The sequence below is a fragment of the Balaenoptera acutorostrata genome, chromosome 12 (genome assembly GCF_949987535.1).
Source record: "Balaenoptera acutorostrata chromosome 12, mBalAcu1.1, whole genome shotgun sequence".
In the NCBI taxonomy this organism is placed as follows: domain Eukaryota; kingdom Metazoa; phylum Chordata; class Mammalia; order Artiodactyla; family Balaenopteridae; genus Balaenoptera; species Balaenoptera acutorostrata.
In genome coordinates this window covers 8,382,551-8,403,987 of record NC_080075.1, presented here as the reverse complement: position 1 = coordinate 8,403,987, position 21,437 = coordinate 8,382,551, and the positions used below count along the sequence as shown (strand labels likewise).

At 36.4% G+C, this 21,437-nt stretch overlaps 1 protein-coding gene across 15 annotated transcripts in view; it reads right to left on the bottom strand.

The window, feature by feature from the left end:
• Window positions 1-493: 493 nt before the first annotated feature.
• TSGA10 (testis specific 10) overlaps window positions 494-21,437 on the bottom strand; it is a 104,733-nt gene continuing 83,789 nt past the window's right edge. For 13 of the 15 annotated variants that reach the window (XM_057558350.1, XM_057558354.1, XM_057558347.1 and 10 more), the window contains 5 exons: window positions 20,933-21,142; window positions 8,334-8,536; window positions 6,477-6,581; window positions 6,150-6,299; window positions 494-838 (listed from right to left, as the gene is read on the bottom strand). In XM_057558350.1, coding sequence (XP_057414333.1) covers window positions 814-838; window positions 6,150-6,299; window positions 6,477-6,581; window positions 8,334-8,536; window positions 20,933-21,142 — 693 coding nt within the window. In that variant the 3' untranslated portion in view covers window positions 494-813. Of the gene's footprint in view, window positions 839-6,149; window positions 6,300-6,476; window positions 6,582-8,333; window positions 8,537-20,932; window positions 21,143-21,437 lie in introns of those variants that run through there. The other 2 variants (XM_057558342.1, XM_028162648.2) reach the window with 2 other exon arrangements.

Below are 21,437 nucleotides of genomic sequence, written 5' to 3'. Positions count from 1 at the left end.
ACATTAAATCAAAGTCTATGGACAGAAAAGTTAAGAGATTTAGGAGAATTTAGGGGAAATAAGGAAACATCACTGAACTTGGTACTCTACATTATAGACAGCTGCCACAGGCAAAAAATAAATAAATAAAATGGCAATTAAGTTGATTGCAGTATTTTAATATTTTAAAGAAAAACATATTAAAAATACAGATTTTTTTAAAAAATTTTTACATTCTTGACAGATATAGCATCACCTACCTTTCTAAAAATAGTAGGGGTAAACAATCGTAGAAAATGTATGTTAATTAGTGGTACAACACTATGTATTTAAAAACCCTGACACGCTCGTACTGTCTACTGCTTTGAAGTCAGATTATGGCCTAGAGTTAATGTCACGTTGGTTCCAAAATGGAATACGGGGTCCCAGGCCAGTATTGGTAAACTGTGCCTATTGTGGCACAACTTGTCCAGCCATGAAAGCATAAATCACAAAGAAAAAATCAGTTTTGTAAAAACACTCTTCCCTCTTTTTATAATCTTCTTTATTGACTCTGGATAGTTAACATGACAGTGTTCAATAGTGAAGTAAGCAGATTTTATACTCACTATTACTGTATGGATAGAAAGAGCCATATGCATTTTTGTTTTTTATAAGTCATCTCAGATCACTGCGATATGGCACATGAAAAGAGAGATTCAGAGGCGCAACGTTAATAAATTCATTTAACATTGTCAAGCATTCAAAAGATAAATGCAATCATATAGCAAAAAAAAAAAAAAATCAGTTTGAAACTCTGACCTCTCCCAAGGATATGAAGAATCTTTTCACGTGTCAGAAATCTCTATAGCAAAGATTCCTATAAGAGAGAAAAAAAATATGTAGATTAATATTTTCAACTCAATGATTTCATGATGAATAAAAAAATGTGTTCTAATATTACTTTGGTAAGACAGGATTTTTCCCTCAGCTTCGGTGAAAGAAAACAGATACAATGTATTTTTTCACTCAGTTTCACAAGCTGTGATACATCCATGTCATGGAATACTGTGGATTCAACAATAAAAAAGAATGAACTATTGACACACACAACTTGGATGGATCTCATGGGCACTGTGCTAAGAGAGAGAAACCAGTCTCAAAAACTGACATCCCATGTGTGATTCCATGTATACAACATTCTCAAAAGGACAGAATTATAGAGCTGGAGAAGAAATTAGTGTTTGCTCAGGGATAGGGAGGAGAACGAGAGGGCTGTGATTATAAAAGGGTATCATGAAGGAATGAGCTCCTCGGGGCTGATGGAACAATTCAGAACATTGACTGTGGTGGCGTCATATGTTCTCTGTGTAAAAAAACTGTGCACACACACAAGTGTGTGTAAAAACTAGTGAAAACTGAATAAGGCCCATCGACTGGTTAATTATGCCAGTGTCAGTTTCCTGGTTTGTAAGATATTGCCATTGGGGAAGCTGGGGGAAGGATATGGTGGGACTATCTGTACTATTTTTGCAACTACCTGTGAGACTGCTGTAATCATTTCAAAATAAAAAAAAGTTAAACAAAGCAAAACAAAACTGTGTTACAGTCACACAATGGAATATTACTCAGCAGTTAAAAGGAATATCCAATAATATCTGATACATGCAACAAGCCGGATAAATCTCAAATATGTAGTGCTGAGTGAAAGTCAGCCACTATAGACTGCATACCACATGATTCCATTTATATGACAACCTGAAAAGGCAACACTATAGGAACAGGAAACAGATCAGTGGTTGGGGGAAAGTAAATTAAGTACACTGACTGTTGTCTGGATAATAGGTGGCAGCCAAAGGATACCATTTAAAACTAACAGCAAAAACTTAAAATTTAAAAAATAGGGTACTGGGCTTCCCTGGTGGCGCAGTGGTTGAGAGTCTGCCTGCCAATGCAGGGGACATGGGTTCGAGCCCTGGTCTGGGAAGATCCCACATGCCACGGAGCGACTAGGCCCGTGAGCCACAACTGCTGAGCCTGCGCGTCTGGAGCCTGTGCTCTGCAACAAGAGAGGCCGCGACAGTGAAAGGCCTGCGCACCGCGATGAAGAGTGGCCCCCGCTCACCGCAACTGGGGAAAGCCCTCGCACAGAAACGAAGACTCAACACAGCCAAAAATAAATAAATAAATTTATAAAAAAAAAAAAAATAGGGTACTTTAAGGGTACTATTAAAAGTATTAATAGAAAGGTAACCATTATAATAAAACACAAAACTTCTTCAATATCAAAAGAAATGTTCACAAGCAAAGAAGAATAACCAAATAGAGTAAATATCACACAGTAAACACGGTTATCATAACATAAGATGATATGACCGAGTTGAGGCCAAATTTAACAGTTATATCAATAATATGAAGGAGCTTAACTCACCTGTTTTAAAAAAATTTCAAAATGATTCATAAAGCAAAACTCAAATCCATACTATATAAAAGCGAGATACTTAAAATGCAGTGATTCAAAGAAGTTAAAAATAAAGTAATGGACAAAGATCTACCAGGCAAATGGAGACAATAAGGAAACAGGAGTTGTAACTCTAATACCAGACAAAGTAGGTGTCAAGTCCTTCCTCCTTCCAAAAAAATTAAACGCATCAGAAAATAACACTTCATAAAAGCCACATTCACAATAAAGATATGACAGTTCAGAATATCTATGCCACAAATAAAACAGCAAACCACCTATATAAAACAAAATTTATAGGAGACATAAGAAAAAATAAAAACATACTAATAATAGACTTTAAAGCACCATTCTTAGTAAAACAAGTGAACAAAAATTAAATGACATTATAAAAGAACTAAATAAAATTAAAAAGGCAAATCTTTTAGATATATTACACTATACTCTGATAAGAAAGAATATATCTTCTCAAGTGCACATGAACTGTTCACAAAAATTGATCATGCAGTAAAGTACAAAGAAAACATCAGTAGTGTCCATAAAACAGAAATATTATAGACAATAGTCTCTGATCACAATGCAATAACATTAGGAATTAAAAATGAAACCAAAACAAACAAACAAAAAAGCTCTTCTCATTGAAAATTAAAAGATTTTCTATCAAATAACTCTTGGGTAAAAGTGAGAATACAAACAGAAATTACAGAATTTCTGAAAAATAATGATCACAAAAACACTATATATCAGAATCTATGGGATCTATTTAAAGTAGTGATCACAGCAAAATTCATAGCTCTGAATATCTACATCAATAAAAGTGAAAGAATGGTAATAAATGAATTAAATTTCTAACTCAAAACTCTAGGGAAAAAAACCCAACAAAGTAAGTGAAAAAGCACAAGGAAGGAAATAATATAAATAAAAACAGAAATTAATAAGAAAGAAAAACAGATTAAATCAATAAATCAAAATGCTGGTTCTTTGAAGCAATGAACAAAGTAAACAAACCATAGGCTAAGGTAATCAACAAAAAAAGGGAGAAACATACATATACAAATGAGAAATGACAATAGGATATAACTATTGATACAGAAGAAATTTTTAAATTTATAAGATATTGCATTGGTTACTTCGGTGCAAATAAGTTTGAAAACCTAGATAACTGAAAACCTAGATAACTTTTAGACAAATAGAGATAGAAAGCTTAAAAAGACCAATTTCCAAGAAGCAATAGAGGAGTTCCCTGGTGGCGCAGTGGTTAAGAATCCACCTGTCAATGCAGGGGACACGGGTTCGAGCCCTGGTCCGGGAATATCCCACATGCCGCAGAGCAACTAAGCCTGTGCACCACAACTACTGAGCCTGCGCTCTAGAGCCCGCAAGCCACAACTACTGAGCCCGTGTGCCACAACTAGTGAAGCCCACACACCTAGTGCACATGCTCTGCAACAAGAGAAGCCACGGCAATGAGAAGCCTGTGCACTGCAACGAAGTAGCCCCTTCTCACCGCAACTAGAGAAAGCCCGCGTGCAGCAATGAAGACCCAACGCAGCCAAAAATAAATAAATTAATTAATAAGTTAAAAAAGAAGAAGTCGTGTCAAGGCTTTAAAAAAAAAAGAAGCAATAGAAAAAGTTATTAAGGAAGTACACCCCACAAAAAAAAAGAACCAAGGCTACGTGGTTTGACAGGTAAACTCACCCAAATCTTTAGAGATCAAATAATCCCCAACTATATAAATTGTTTCAAAGCAAGGTAAGCAAAAAATTCTCAAATTCTTTTTTTGAAACAAATATAACATTGATATCTAAACTTGATAGACATAGCACAGAGAGAAAATTACAGACCAATATCACTTACGAATATTGATACACCACAGATCTAAAGTAAATGAAATAGTAGTGAACACCAAGAAAATAATACACTATGACCAAGTAGGGGCTATGCCAGAAATTCAAAGATGGTTCAATACTTGAAAATCTATTAATATAATTCACATATTAATAGTTCTAAAGAGAAAAACCATATCTTCATAGATGATAAAAAGGCCCTTGACAAAAACATCCTTTCCTAATAAAAAGTCTTGAAAAAATAGTAATGAGTAGTATTTCCTTAATATCATAAAACATATAAACCTCAATCCTAAAGCCAGTATCTTACTTAATGGGCAAACCCCATTGGCATTCTCACCACAGGTCAGAATTAAAACAAGAATGTCCACTTTTGCCACAGCTATTTATCATTATTCTGATGATACTGGCAAATGCAATCAACTAGAGAATACAATTCAAGAGATACATACAGGAAAAGAAGAAATAAAATTATCTCTTTTTGCAGATGACATGATAGTATATCTGGAAACCCCTAAAGAATCAATGACAAAACTTAATGAAACAGTAAAAGAATTTAGCAAGGTAATGTGATAGAAAATTAACATGCAAAAATAGCATCTTTTGAAGATACAATGAATGGAGGAAACCCCGTTTACAATAGCAACAAAAAATAATAAAATCTTTAGGAATGAACTTAACAAGAAATGTTCAAAACCTATATAAAGAAAAAAACTACAAGCCATTCCTGAAAGATACAAAGCAAATTTAAACAAATGGAAAGACATCTCTTCTTCTTAGGATATCTCAACATAATCAACAAAAATGAAAAATGAAAGCAAATTGAAACAAATGAATCTAATGTATTTCAAATGTATACCATAAACACAGTGAAAGGGGAAAAAAAAGAATTACTTCAAGTAAGTTATGAACACAGTATTTGACTATATGCCTTCAAGACTTGGGAAAGGTAACGTATGGGGATAGAAAGGAAGAATTGCAAACAGATTCTGAACTTTTTTTACTGTAGTAACAGTAAACAGCCTGTTTACTGTAGTAACATAGATGAAGACATTTTGAAAGTATTTTAGATGCATTCTGGGGTTGAGCAAATGAATACCTGTGTTGCTGTGTTGCTGTTGTTGAGCAAATATGCTGATGTTAAACCAGGGCTCTCACTGGAGAAGAAAGGATGTACAAATACAGAACGAAAGGAGGCAAGGGAGAAACCTGTGAGGATGGTTCAAACTGGAGGTATTAGTTATTGTAAAAAAAAAAAAAAATGTCTGTTGGGGGCGGTGGGGAGAGGGCGAGAGAGAGAGAGGGAGGAACAAGTGCAAGAGTGTGAGTGCATGAGACAGCACGTGTTGTCTCATAAACACAGAAAAAGCAAATGTGGTAAAATTTTAATAATAGTGAGTATGGGTAAAAGGTTGCACAGATGTTCTTTGTATTATTTTAGTTAACTTCTTGTAAGTTGGAAATTATTTCTAAATAAAAATGTTTTTATGAAATTTGTGGCATACAGGAATATATCTAAAATATTTTCCTCTGAAAAATTAGCCTATTATTTTCCTGAAGTATATGTATTTTATGGTGCTGTAATAATTAGCCAATATTTTGTTAATGAAAGTATATGAAAAACCTGTATGTTGTAGAAATAAAAAGAAAATCAGATTTTAAAAATATAATTTATGTAGACATTAGATAAAATAGACCTTTCTTTAACATATTTATATAAAACTAATTATCAAAATATTTTTATGTCTACATAGCTAATTATGTAATGATGTTTAAATAGCACTATTAATGGTAGACTGTTAGGGAGTTTTCTTACCCCCTCAGATATTCAGTTTTTACTGCTATATGGTTCCCGAAGAATGGATCCTTAAACCACTTACTCTTCTAATGATCGATCCAGGCCTCGGTCAGGAGATCGACGGTGAGCACGTTCTGGTGAGTGACATTTTGCATTTGGCTTTATTGTGGAACTCAAATGATAAGCATTACTTGAGTAATTCTGGCGGCGAAGTTCTTGCACAGCTCTTTCCCTAAAGCAAAACAGTGAGACTTTTACTAAACTTTATATCCAGCGACATTATTAACACTGTCGTAGAACTATAGTTCAAATCATGCTTTAAAATCTAAGCATCATGAAATAACCAAAATCTGTGGTTATCCAAGGAACAGTGCTTTCCAGGCTGAACGTAGCATAGAGACACACTTACCTTTCAAAGCGCTCTGTCCCTAGTTGTCTCTTGGTAATGTCTAAATCAGCTTCCAACTGCGTTATGACGTTCCTGAACTGGGCCACGTCTCTACTCTGGATGGCCCTGTGTAAAAGAATGTGAGTGACAGTTAATTACAGGTAAAATATGGCTAGGACTCCTAGAGTACAAGAAACCATGTTGGCAATGGTTTCTCAGCTGGATCCAAGCAAAATTGTCATTTTCATAGATGTATTAGTGCATCTAAAATATGCCAGCTTTAGATGCAGTAAATGTGCAAAGTAGCCTACTAAAAGCCTAAGCTGTCCCAGCCCCATTCAATTAGTTAAACCTTTTCTGTCTCAGTTTCCCTATGTTTAGAGGGGTAATATTATCTATTATCTACCTATATTACTTATTTACTGCAGATCATTTTTACAAGTGTACTTTAAGGTATTAGGTGTGTATTCCAGTGCATATAATACTGGAATTCACTAGCACCATGATGAATGTGTGTGTATATATGTACATTTAATTGACCAAATGACCAATTGACAAGTATACTTGTAATGAAATTTGATATGTCTACTGTTAAAAACAAAATCTCTTCAATTTAACAGGATCTTCCTTAGGGCTAAACACTGCCTCAAAAACCTTGTGATAAGGCACACTACCATGAGGCAGATGACACAGGTGAATGCTGCTTGCACAGAACATTCTATCCTCTCTGCTGGCTTTCAGGACTGCATTACAGACTGCTGGAGTCTAAACTTTAGAGACTAAGAACACTCAACTTTATCAAGCTTACTTGATACTACTCACCAGCTAGTCTAAAACAGAATGTACCCCTTAAGGTGGGAGTGTCGGCACACTTCACTGAGGCAATTTCCACCTACGGCTTGAGGAAATGATCCTGCAGAACTGGTTGAAGGTACCCCAAAAGCCCAGCTGCAGTGATTGAAAAGAATGACTCAATCACAGCTGCCACAACCTAAAATCAGTTTCTGAAGGAAACGGGCCCTGGCTTTGCAGCCTTTGCTCAGTCGGGGGCTCCTACAAGTGGCTGATTTCTGAGACCGTGATTCCTGTCCTTCCCCACGTCCCCTGCTCGGATGGGAGGGCAGAGTTGAGGCTGGATGAAAAAGTGTTATAGGTGGGACAGATAAGAACAGAAGCTAAGGGTCCCCATGAAGTTTTGTGAGAGGTGAGTTTAATAATAAAATATTAAGTTTAATAATAAAATATTTTAATAATAAAATATTAGTTTAATATTTTAATAATAAAATATTCACTATGTTTAATAATAAAATATTCACTATGCAGGCAGGCATTTCCACCTAATCCTCCAGTCTTGTAAATAAGGTGCTAATGGTATTAGGGATTCTTGAAATTAAAAAAAGTCAAAATCAATGCTCTGGGGGAAGTCTTCAGCATTCTGTAAATGCAGTAGTTCTTCCAGATAACCAGTATACACTTACAGGTACATAGGTACACAGGGAAATATCATGAGGCAAATGGAAAGACTCGGTAGCACTACCAGGTGGGTCCATAAATAGAAAAATTCTTCTGGTTTCAGAAGTGCTTAATTTCTTCTAATCTGGTTATTTCCTAAAGGCAATATGTTAAATCAATAGGTGTTCATTTATACCCAAACAATCAACAAAGATGGTTAAACTTAAATTTAGATAAATTTAGATAAACATATAATAGAAATAAGTACTAAATCTTAGACAAACCACAATACTTGGGGTCCTCAGTTTAATTAATAGCAAATTATGGCACTAAATTGTCTAAATGCCAGCTTTAAAATTCTATCAATCTATAAAGTACCAAAAATTTAGAAATATGACTTTGTTATCATATTGCTAACCAACTCACATTTTGTTTTCTGCCAAACAAAGGTGTTCTTTAAGAAGCTGAATTTCAGATTCTTTTTCTTGAAGTGCTATCTGAGACTGATATTCTTTGTCTCGATTGGCCACCAGCAAAGCTTCTAGATTCTGCATGGAGAGTCTCTCATTTGTCATCTGACTCCTGAGGAGTTCTATTTCAGAACGAGCAGAATCCAACTCATTCTCCATCTGTGCAATAACAGGAAGATACCTATACTTATTCCTATTCGTTCACTTAACTGATGTATTATCAGAGACTCATAAAATGTCTGTATTATGTTATAAACTGACAACCACTTTTAATTTCTTGATTAGAAATTGTGTCCTCCTTCTTACTGGATACACACATGCACACACACTGAGTATCACTTTCCCCAACTCTCTGATAATATCAGAAAGTTCATTAATTTAAGTAAAGAGTTATTAATCTCAAACTTCAAACAATTTCCATTTCCAGCTTTGATATTTCTTAATTTATTTCTGCAAGACTGACATAGTAGTATCTGTAACTACTGCTTTCTCCTGAGTTGGGTGAATTATAAACACCTAACTTCCTGACGGAATGTCATCGCGCTCCATAGTTAAGAAAGATAAGGAGTAATTGCACATTCCCTCTCTTGCATGATCCTGTGGAAAACTTCACTTTTTGAAGGTTATCTTGAGCCTAAAATACGTTCTGTAAGCCAAATGTTTCTTCAAAAGGAGGAAAACCAGATGTCACTATTTAGAAAAAAATTATTCCTTATCTCATAAGACACATTATAATAATTTATATATGCATTTAAAAAGTTAAATGTAAAAAGATAAAACCCTAAGAAAAAAAAGTTAAATAAAAATGAAATTATTAGGAAAGGGCCGGGCAGGTAGGGGAAGAAGTTTTTAGACTAGATACAATTAAAAAATGATGTCTGACTGTAGAAAAAACAAACCTATTTATACTCATTATAAACAAACAAAATTTACGAGGAAAAAAACCAGATGAGAATAAACTCAGTAAATAATTAATATCTTATTAATATAAGGAAGATGAACAAACTGATGAGAAATATGAACTAATGATGTGAACAGAAAATGTACAAAATACAGCTAATTAGTAAACATATAGAATAACTTACCCTTACTAATAATCAAAGAAATAGAAATTAAATCAAGACGGTATTTCTAGTCCAGGATTTCTTAGCTTTGACACTAGTGATCTTTTGGGTTGGACACTTATTTGGTGTAGGGAGCTGCCCTATGCATTACAGGATGTCTAACAGCATCCCTGGCCTCTACTTACCAGGGACCCATGGCATCCCCCCACCCTGGTTGTGACAGTCAAAAATGTCTATAGACATTGCTAAGTGTTTCCTGGGGAACAAAATCTCTTTCAGGTGAACCAATGTTGTAGTTTATCAAACTGGCAAATTTCTTAGTTTTTGTGTTGATTAACATTAAAATGGGCAATGGCAATCTCATATACCTTGCTGGCAGGAATCTAAAATGGAGCATGACTTTTTTGGTAACAGCTTTATTGGAATATAATTCACACACCATACAACTTGCCCATTTAAATTGTACAAGGCAATGGTTTTTAGTATATTAACAGAGTTGTATGATCATACCACAATCTCACAATCTATTGTGAGAACTTTTTCATCATCCCAAAATGAAACCCAGCACACATCAGCAGTCATTCCCCAACCCCTACCCCAGCACTAGGCCTAGACAATCCCTAATCTATTTTCTGTCTCTATGATCTGCTTTATTTTGAACATTTCATATAAATGGAATCATACAATGTGTGTGTGGTCTTATGGGATTGCCTTCCTTCACTAAGTGTAATGTTTTCAAGAGTCATCCATGTTTTAGCAGGTATCAGTACTTCATTACTTCTATTGCCAAATAATATTCCCTTGCATAGATGTAGGAATATTTGAGTCATTTACACTTTTTGGCTATTATAAATAATGCTGCTAAGAACATTTGTGTATAAGTTTTTACATGGACCTATGTTTTCATTCTCCTTTGATAAATAGTAGTGGGATTTCTGGACTTTATGGTAATCCTATTTTTTCACATTTTGAGGAACTGCCAAGATGTTTTCCAAAGAGGCCTATTTTACATTCCCACCAGCAATGTATGAGGGTTCCAAGTTTTCTACATCTTTGCCAACATTTGCTATTGTCTTTTTTAAATTATAGCCATCCTAGTGGTTATGAAATGGTATAGTTTTGTTTTGCATTTCTCTGATTGTTAATGATGTTGAGCATCTTTTCATGTGCTTTTTGCCCATTTATGTAGTGTCTATAGAGAAATGTCTATTGAGATCCTTTCCCCATTTTTTGAGTTGGGTTATTACTAAGTTGCAAGAGTCCTTTATATACTCTGGATACAAATCTCTTATTAGATATATGATTTGAAAATGTTTTCCCCATTCTGTGCATTGTCTTTTTACTTTGTTGATATCATTTGCAGCACAAAAGGTTTTTATTTTGATGAAGTCCTTCTAATCTATTTTTTCTTCTGCTGTACTTGTGATGTGACTCTAAAAAAGCATTACCTAACCCAAGGTCACAAAGATTTATTTGTATGTTCTCTTCTTAAGAGTTTTATAATTTTAACTCTTGCATATAGGCCTATAAAACATTTGAAGTTAATTTTTGTATATGGTATGTGATAGGAATCCAACTTCATTCTTTTTCATGTAGATGTTCAGTTGTCCCAGTAGCATTTGTTGAAAAGACTATTCTTCCCCCATTAAATTGTATTGCTACCAATTTTTCAGACATCATTTCACTACAGATGTAAGAGTTTATTTCTGGACTCTCAATTCTGTTCCACTGACCTATATATCTTTCCTTATGCTAGTACTACACTGTCTTGATTACTATAGACAGTTTTGAAATTGGGAAGTGCTCTGATTTTGTTCTTTTTCAAGATTGTTTTGGCTATTCTGGGTCACTTGCACTTCCATATTAATTTTATGTCATCTTGTCAGTTTCAATGAGGAAGCCAGCTGGGATTCTAATAGGCATTGTATTGAACCTGTAGACCAATTTGGGGTAGTACTGCCATTTTAACAGTGTTAAGTCTTCTGATCCATGGATGTGGGATGTCTTTCCTTTAATTTGGGGTCTTTAATTTCTCTCTCTCTCTCTCTTTCTCTCCCTCTATCTCTCTCCAAACTGGAAATAACAGATGTCCTTCAAAGGATGAATGATTAAACAAACTGTGTTACAGGAATGAACCACTAATATATGCAACAACCTGGATGAATCTTCAGAGAATTATGCTGAATGAAAAAATCCAATCCCAAAAGGTTACATATCATATGATTCTATCTATATAACTTTCTTGAAGTGACAAAATTTACAAGTGGAAAACAGATTAGCTGTTTGTTTCCAGGGGTTAAGGGGAGGTTGTGGATAGGAGGGGAGTAGATATAGTGCTAAAAAAGGGCAACATGATGGGTCCTGTGATAGAAATGTTCCATATCTTGCCTGAAACAATGTCAAAAGCCTGGCTGAGATATTATACTATGGTTTTGCAAGATGTTACCGTTGGGGGAGGCCAGGTAAAGGAGACACAACATTTCTTTGTATAGTTTCTTATAATTGCATGTGAATCTACAATTATCTCAAAATCAAAAGTTTAGCTTAGAAAAATTATTTGTCTGTCCCTTATATGCATAGTACAGCTGAAGAAATACAAAGATAAATAAGATAGTTCTTACACTTGAAATACAGCTTATTATGGGGATAAACATATATACATAAATAACTAAATTCTAAGGCAAAAAAAATTATGTCAGGAGTATTTAAAAATACTATGAGAATTAGCCTGATGACTTCACACCCATGAGGATAGTTATTAGCAAAAGAGAGAGAGAGGTGGGGGGAGGGAAGGAGGCAGGGAGGGGGGTAGAAAGAGAGAGGGAAAGAAAGAAAGAAAAGAAAGAAAGAAAGAAAGAGAGAAAGAAAGAAAGAAAGAGAAAGAAAGAAAGAAAGAAAGAAAGAAAGAAAGAAAGAAAGAGAGAGAGAAAGAAAGAGAAAGAGAAAGAAAGGCTGAAAAACAACAAGTGTTGGCAAGGATGTAGAGAAACTGGAACACTTGCGCACTGTCAGTGGGAATGTAAAATGGTACAGCTGCTTTGGAAAACAGTATGGAGGTTCCTCAAAAAATTAAAAAGAGAATTACCATATGATTACCATATGATCCAGAAATCCAATTTCTGGGTAGAGACCCAAAGAAAATGAAAGCAGCATCTTGAAGAGAGATTTATACACCCATGTTTATAGCAGCATTATTCACAATAGCTAAAACATGGAAGCAACCCAAGTGTCCACAAACTGACAAATAAATAAGCAACTAGTGGTATATTCACACAATGGAATATTGTTCAGCCTTAAAAAGGAAAGAGAGGGTGGAGTCAAGATGACAGTGTGGGAAGATGTGGAGTTAGCTTCTCCCCACAACTAGGGCGCCTGCTGGCCGCTGGTGGGGGACTCTGACGCCCAAAGAGATGAGAGGAAACCCAAAGTGAACCAGTAGGATATAGGGGGACTGAGGGGGGAGGAGAAGTGGAGGCCAGACAGGATCTGCACCCGCTAAGGCCGGGGAGATCAGGAGAGGCAGGTGGGAGGGACTCTCCCAGAAGAGAGGGAGAGGAGCGGAGGGCCATCGCCTGGCCCACTAGGGCCAGGGAGCCTGCTGAGCTCCCAAGCCAGTTCCCCCTATCCAAAGCCCAATCCAGGCCACATGCGTCCTTGAGGGCATAGCAGGGAGGCTGGAGAGATCAGGAGATGCAGGTGGGAGGGGCCATCCGAGAGGAGCGGGAGAGGAGTGGAGGACGATTGCCCTGCCCACTTGGGCCCGGGGAGCCTGCTGAGCTCCCAGGCCGGTCCCCTGCCCTCCAAGGCCACCCACCCCTCATTGGTCCTGGGGGCATAGGAGGGAGGCCGGGGAGATCAGGAGAGGCAGGTGGGAGGGGCCCTCCCAGACCGGAGGAGCAGGAGAGGAGAGTAGGGCGTTTTCCCCACCCACTCAAGCCCAGGAAGCCTGCTGGGCTCCCAGGTGAGGTTCACTGCCTTCTAAGACCAGGGGTGGGGGGGCACGCCTGGGCCCCTTCTGTTCCTAGAGCCTAAGCCCCACCCCCCCCCCCACAGCTCCCAGGGTCTTTTCCAGCCGTGTGGGTCCTAAGCATAGGCCCCGCCCACTGCCCAAACCTCGCCCTTGCTTAGGCCCCGCCCTCCACAGCCAAGGTCTCCCCCCCCCCTTTTTTTTATCTTTTCCCTCCTCTTTTTTACTATTGGGGTACTGATGTACCTTCTGGTTGTTGATTCATCTATATTTTTATTTTTATATTCTTTCTAACATATCTGTTAGTTTCCTAGTCTAATTTTATTTTTTACTTTGTTATTGTTCTTTTTTTTTTTTTTTTTTTTTTTTTTGCTGCCCCATGTGGCTTGAGGGATCTTGTTCACGAGCCCAGGGTAAGGCTGAAGCTCCTGTGGTGAGAGCTCCAAGTCTGAACCACTGGACTAACAGAGAACCTAAGACCACAGGGAATATTCATCAGAATGAGGTCTCACAGAGTTCCTCATCTCAGCACCAAGACCCAGCCTACAAACCCCAGTGTTGGAAGCCTCAGGCCAAATAACCAGTAAGACAGGAACACAATCCCACTCATAAAAAAAAAAAAATGAGACAGCAAAAAAACATGTCACAGATGAAGCAGCAAGGTAAAAACCTACAAGACCAAATAAATGAAGAGGAAATAGGCAATCTACCTGAAAAAGAATTCAGAGTAATGATAGTAAAGATGCTCCAGAATCTCAGAAGTAGAATGGATGCACGGATTGAGAAAATACAAGAAATGTTTAACAAAGATTTAGAAGAACTAAAGAACAAACAAACAGAGATGAACAACACAATAAGTGAAATGAAAAATACACTAGAAGGAATCAAGAAAAGAATAACTGAGGCAGAAGAACGAATAAGTGAGCTGGATGACAAAATGGTGGAAATCACTGCAGAGGAGCAGAATAAAGAAAAAAGAATGAAAAGAATTGAGGACAGTCTCAGAGACCTCTGTGACAACACTAAACACACCAACATTTGAATTATAGGGGTCCCAGAAGAAGAAGACAAGAAGAAAGGGTCTGAGAAAATATTTGAAGAGATTATAGTCGAAACTTCCCTAACATGGGAAAGGAAATAGTCACCAAAGTCCAGGAAGCACAGAGAGTCCCCTACAGGATAAACCCTAGGAAAAACACACCAAGACACATATTAATCAAACTAACAAAAATTAAATTCAAAGAAAAAATACTAAAAGCAGCAAGGGAAAAACAAAAAATAACATGTAAAGGAATCCCCATAAGGTTATCAGCTGATTTTTCAGCGGAAATTCTGCAGGCCAGAAGGGAGTGGCAGGATATAGTTAAAGTGATGAAAGAGAAAAACCTACAACCAAGATTACTCTACCCAGCAAGGATCTCATTCAGATTTGATGGAGAAGTCAAAAGCTTTTAAGACAAGCAAAAGCTAAGAGAATTCAGCACCACCAAACCAGCTTTAAAACGAATGCTAAAGAAACTTCTCTAGGCGGGAAACACAAGAGAAGAAAAAAACCCACAAAAACAAACCCCAAACAATTAAGAAAATGGTAATAGGAACATACATATCGATAATAACTTTGAATGTAAATGGATTAAATGCCCCAACTAAAAGACACAGACTGGCTGAATGGATACAAAAACAAGACCCATACATATGCTGTCTACAAGAGACCCACTTCAAACCTAGGGACACATACAGGCTGAAAGTGAGGGGATGGAAAAAGATATTCCATGCAAATGGAAATCAAAAGAAAGCTGGAGTAGCAATACTCATATCAGATAAAGTAGACTTTAAAATAAAGACTGTTACAAGAGATAAGGAGGGGCACTACATAATGATCAAAGGATCAATCCAAGAAGAAGATATAACAATTATAAATGTTTATGCACCCAACAGAGGAGCACCTCAATACATAAGGCAAATGCAAACAACCATGAAAAGAGAAATCGACAGTAACACAGTAATAGTAGGGGACGTTAACACCCTACTTACACCAATGGACAGATCACCCAAAATGAAAATAAATAAGGAAACACAAGCTTTAAATAACACAGTAGCCCAGATAGATCTAACTGATATTTATAGAACATTCCACCCAAAAGTGGCAGAATACACTTTCTTCTCAAGTGCACATGGAACATTCTCCAGGATAGATCACATCTTGGGTCACAAATCAAGCCTCGGAAAATTAAAGAAAATTGAAATTGTATCAAGCATCTTTTTCTGACCACAATGCTATGAGATCAGAAATCAATTACAGGAAAAAATCTGTAAAAAAACCACAAATACATGAGGCTAAACAGTCTGCTACTAAATAACCAAGAGATCACTGAAGAAATCGAAGAAGAAATTTAAAAATACCTAGAAACAAATGAGAATGAAAACATGACGACCCAAAACCTATGGGACGCAGCAAAAGCAGTTCTAAAAGGGAAGTTTATAGCAATTCAATCTCACCTCAAGAAACAAGAAAAATCTCAAATAAACAATCTAACCCTACACTTGAAACAACTAGAGAAAAAAGAACAAAGAAAACCCAAAGTCAGTGGAAGGAAAGAAATCATAAAGATCGGAGCAGAAATAAATGAAATAGAAATGCAGAAAACAATAGCAAAGATCAATAAAACTAAAAGCTGGTTCTTTGAGAAGATAAACAAAATTGATAAACCCTTAGCCAGACTCATCAAGAAAATAAGGGTGAGGACGCAAATAGATAAAATTAGAAATGAAAGAGGAGAAATCATAACTGACACTGCAGAAGTACAAAGGATTATAAGAGACTACTACAAACAACTATATGCCAATAAAATGGACAACCATGAAGAAATGGACAAATTCTTGGAAAGGTACAATTTTCCACGACTGAACCAGGAAGAATTAGAAAACAAAAACAGACCTATCACAAGTAATGAAATTGAAACCGTAATTAAAAATCTTCCAACAAACAAAAGTCCAGGACTAGGGAGCTTCACAGGTGAATTCTATCAAACATTTAGAGAAGAGCTAACACCCATCCTTCTCAAACTTTTCCAAAAAACGGCAGAGGAAGGAACACTCCCAAATTCATTCTATGAAGCCACCATCACCCTGATACCAAAACCAGAAAAAGATATCACAAAAAAAGAAAATTATAGACCAATATCACTGATGAACATAGATGCAAAAATCTTGAACAAAATACTAGCAAACAAAACCCAACAGCACATTAAAAGGATCATATACCATGATCAAGTGGGATTTATCCCAGGGATGCAAGGATTCTTCAATATACGCAAATCAATCAATGTGATATACCACAATAACAAATTAAGGAATAAAAACCATATGATCATCTCAATAGATGCAGAAAAAGCTTTTGACAAAATTCAACACCCATTTATGATAAAAACTCTCCAGAAAATGGGCATAGAGGGAACCTACCTCAACATAATAAAGGCCACATATGGCAAACGCACAGCAAGCATCATACTCAATGGTGAAAAACTGAAAGCATTTCCACTAAGATCAGGAACAAGACAAGGATGTCCACTCTCACCACTCTTATTCAACATAGTTTTGGAAGTCCTAGCTACAGCAATCAGAGAAGAAAAAGAAATAAAAGGAATACAAATTGGAAAAGAAGAAGTAAAACTGTCACCATTTGCTGATGACATGATACTATACATAGAAAATCCTAAAGATGCCACCAGAAAACTACTAGAAGTAATCAATGTATTTGGTAAGGTTGCAGGATAGAAAATTAAGGCACAGAAATCTCTGGCATTCCTATACACCAACAATGAAAAATCAGAAAGAGAAATTAAGGAAACACTCCCATTTACCATTGCAACAAAAAGAATAAAATACCTAGGAATAAATCTGCCTTAGGAGGCGAAAGACTTGCACTCAGAAAACTAAAACACTGATGAAAGAAATCAAAGATAACATAAACAGATGGAGAAATATACCATGTTCTTGGATTGGAAGAATCAATATTGTGAAAATGACTATACTACCCAACGCAATCTACAGATTCAGTGCAATCCCTATCAAACTACCAATGGCATTCTTCACAGAATTAGAACAAAAACTTTTACAATTCATATGGAAACACAAAAGACCCTGAATACCCAAAGCAATCTTGAGAAAGAAAAACGGAGTTGGAGGAATCAGGCTCCCCAACTTCAAACTATACCACAAAGCTACAGTAATCAAGACAGTATGGTACTGGCACAAAAACAGAAATATAAATCAATGGTACAGGATAGAATGCCCAGAGATAAACCCATGCACATATGGTCACCTAATTTATGGCAAAGGAGGCAAGAACATGCAATGGAGAAAAGACAGCCTCTTCAATAAGTGGTGCTGGGAAAACTGGACAGCTACATGTAAAAGAATGAAATTAGAACACTACCTAACACCATACACAAAAATAAACTCCAAATGGATTAAAGACTTAAATGTAAGACCAGACACTATAAAACTCTTAGAGGAAAACACAGGAAAAATACTCTTTGACATAAACCACAGCAAGATCTTTTTTACCCTACCTCCTAGAGTAACAGAAATAAAAACAAAAATAAACAAATGGGACTTAATTAAACTTAAAAGCTTTTGCACAGCAAAGGAAACCATAAACAAGATGAAAAGACAGCCCTCAGAATGAGAGAAAATATTTGCAAATGAAACAACTGACAAAGGATTAATCTCCAAAATATACAAATAGCTCATGGAGCTCAATATCAAAAAAACAAACAATGCAGTTAAAAAATGGCTGGAAGACCCAAATAGACATTTCACCAAGGAAAACATACAGATGGCCAAGAGGCACATGAAAAGATGCTCAACATCACTAATTATTAGAGAAATGCAAATCAAAACTACAATGAGGTATCTCCTCACACAGGTCAGAATGGCCATCATCAAAAAATCTAGAAACAATAAATGCTGGAAAGGGTGCGGTGAAAAGGGAACCCTCCTGCACTGTTGGTGGAAATGTAAACTGATACAACCACTATGGAGAACAATATGGAGGTTCCTTAAAAAACTAAAAATAGAACTACCATACGACCCAGCAATCCCACTACTGGGCATATACCCTGAGAAAACCATAATTCAAAAAGAGACACGTACCACAATATTCATTGCAGCACTATTTACAATAGCCAGGACATGGAAGCAACCTAAGTGTCCATCAACAGATGAATGGATAAAGAAGATGTGACACATATATACAATGGAATATTACTCAGCCATAAAAAGAAATGAAAATGAGTTATTTGTAGTGAGGTGGATGGACCTAGAGTCTGTCATACAGAGTGAAGTAAGTCAGAAAGAGAAAAACAAATACAGTATGCTAACACATATATATGGAATCTAAGGGAAAAAAAAAAAAAAGGTCATGAAGAACCTAGTGGCAAGATGGGAATAAAGACACAGACCTACTAAAGAATGGACTTGAGGATATGGGGAGGGGGAGGGGTGAGATGTGACAGGGTGAGAGAGTGTCATGGACATATATACACTACCAAATGTAAAATAGATAGCTAGTGGGAAGCAGCCGAATAGCACAGGGAGATCAGCTTGGTGCTTTGTGGCCGCCTGGGGGTGTGGGATGGGGAGGGTGGGAGGGAGGGAGATGCGGGAGGGAGGAGATATGGGAACGTGTGTATGTGTGTAGCTGATTCACTTTGTTGTAGAGCAGAAACTAACACACCATTGTGAAGCAATTATACTTCAATAAAGATGTTTAAAAAAAAAAAAAGAAAGAGAAAAACAAATACCGTACGCTAATGCATATATATAGAATCTATAAAAATAAAATAAAATGGTACTGATGAACCTAGTTGCAGGGCAGGAAAAAAGGGGCAGACATAGAGAATGGACTTGAGGACATGGGGTGGGAGGGCGAAGCTGGGGCGAAGTGAGAGTAGCATCGACATATATACACTACTGAATGTAAAGCAGTTGGCTGGTGGGAAGCAGCAGCATAGCATAGGGAGATCGGCTCGGTGCTTTGCGATGACCTAGAGGGTTGGGATAGGGAGGATGGGAAGGAGGCTCAAGAGGGAGGGTATATGGGGACATGTGTATGCATATGGGTGATTTGCTTTGCTGTACAACAGAAACTAACACAGTATTGTGAAGCAATTGTACTCCAATAAAGATCTATTAAAAAAAAAAGGAAAGAAATTCTGCAATATGCTAGAACATAGATGAACCTTAAGGACATTATGCTAAGTGAAATAAGTCAGCCTCCCAAAGACAAATACGTATGATTCCACTTATGTGAGGTACTTAGGGTAGTCAAAATCATCAAGACAGAAAATATAATGGTGGTTGCCAGGGTCTGCAGGGAGGAGAGAATGGGGAGTTATTGTTTAATAGGTATAGAGTTTCAGATTTATAAGATGAAAGGAGTTATGGACATGGACGGTGGTGATGGCTGCAAAACAATGTGAAAACCACTGAACTTTAAAATGGTTAAGATGGTAAAGGTTATATGTATTTTAACACAATAAGAGAAAAAATACTTAAAGACTAGTAAGTAAGCAACAAAACCTGTAGTAAACATCCTTAAAAGATTAAAAAATAAATATAAATCATTATCAATTTTATATTTAGTTCTGCTAAGGGTAATAATTTTAAAGCTTAAAGAAGGTTACTAATCCTTTTGGTTATGGTGTGTTGGTGTATGTGTATCAACATATAACCAAAATGTGTTGATATTTCAATTATACTATGCAACTTGGATACATATCCCTTCAAGATTCAGGCTCCATCTATTTTTCCAGATGCATCTCAGCCACCTGGCCATTGCAAATGACTTAACTACTCACTCAAGAGTTTACTTATAACTTCAGACCATTGCCTAAGTGGTTGTTCCCTCTGAATGGGATGCCCCATCACTTCTGAGTTCAGTAGTGTGCCCTTGTGAACTCCTCTCTGACACCCATAGGCCAAAAAGGAACTCCCTCTCTGAAAACTTGAGTATTTCTTACTAGTCTAATATTCACCCCAAATAATTTGTATGTCAATACCAGGAAGCCCTTGAGGGCAGGGGACTGTATCTTTTGAACATTATATTCACAGTGGCAAGCACAATGTCAGGCACATGGTAGATACAATCAAGTGAATTACAGTTTAAAAGAACTCAGCCAAATAGTAAATTTTGCTTAAAAGAATATCATTAAAGTTATTATTTTGCTAGATAAACCTCAGACTCATGGTTCTTTGCTGATTGATATGTCAATGTGTTTTATAATTCTTTTGGCTAAAAGTAAATGCAAATTACACACTCAAAGGAAGAGCTTCTGTTATGGTCTTGAATTGTTTGGAACACAGCATAAATTAATTTCTTGGACTTTAAAAATAAAATCTAAAGTTGAAAGACATGGCTTGATGTAATATTTTATTAAAAAATAGTTCACTTTTTGAAAATGGTGGTAATTTTATAGTAATAGTAATATTAAAAGAACCATTTAAAAACGTAATACATACCATTTCTATTTCTTGATCTTTAGCAACCAGCTGTCGATTAAGAAGTTCTTTGCTTGAGTCAAGTTTAATGCAAAGTTCCCTTGTGGAAGACAAATCTGCAAGGGCAGACACTTTTTCAAACTGAACCTTCTGAAGCTCCTCTTCCATCTTTACAACAGACTTATGTAAAGTAGCAATCTGGGACTTGTAAGACCGTTCTGCATTTAAGTGCTGCAAGGACAAAATTATTATATATATGTATATTTTAACTTGAAAAAAACCTACAGCATGGAAAACAAAGTGGGGCAAATATTTTAATGATAGTACTTTTAGATTATAAGGAACTTTAGATGATATAGGTGGCAATAGTATGCACAAAACATTCCGGGAAAGATAAATTTGGGCTTCAAATTTCTATATATAAAATCCAGGAGTAAAGTGGTCAACTGGTCGTTCTTTTTTTTTTTTTTTTAATAAATAAATTTATTTATTTATTTATTTATTTATTTATTTTTGGCTGCACTGG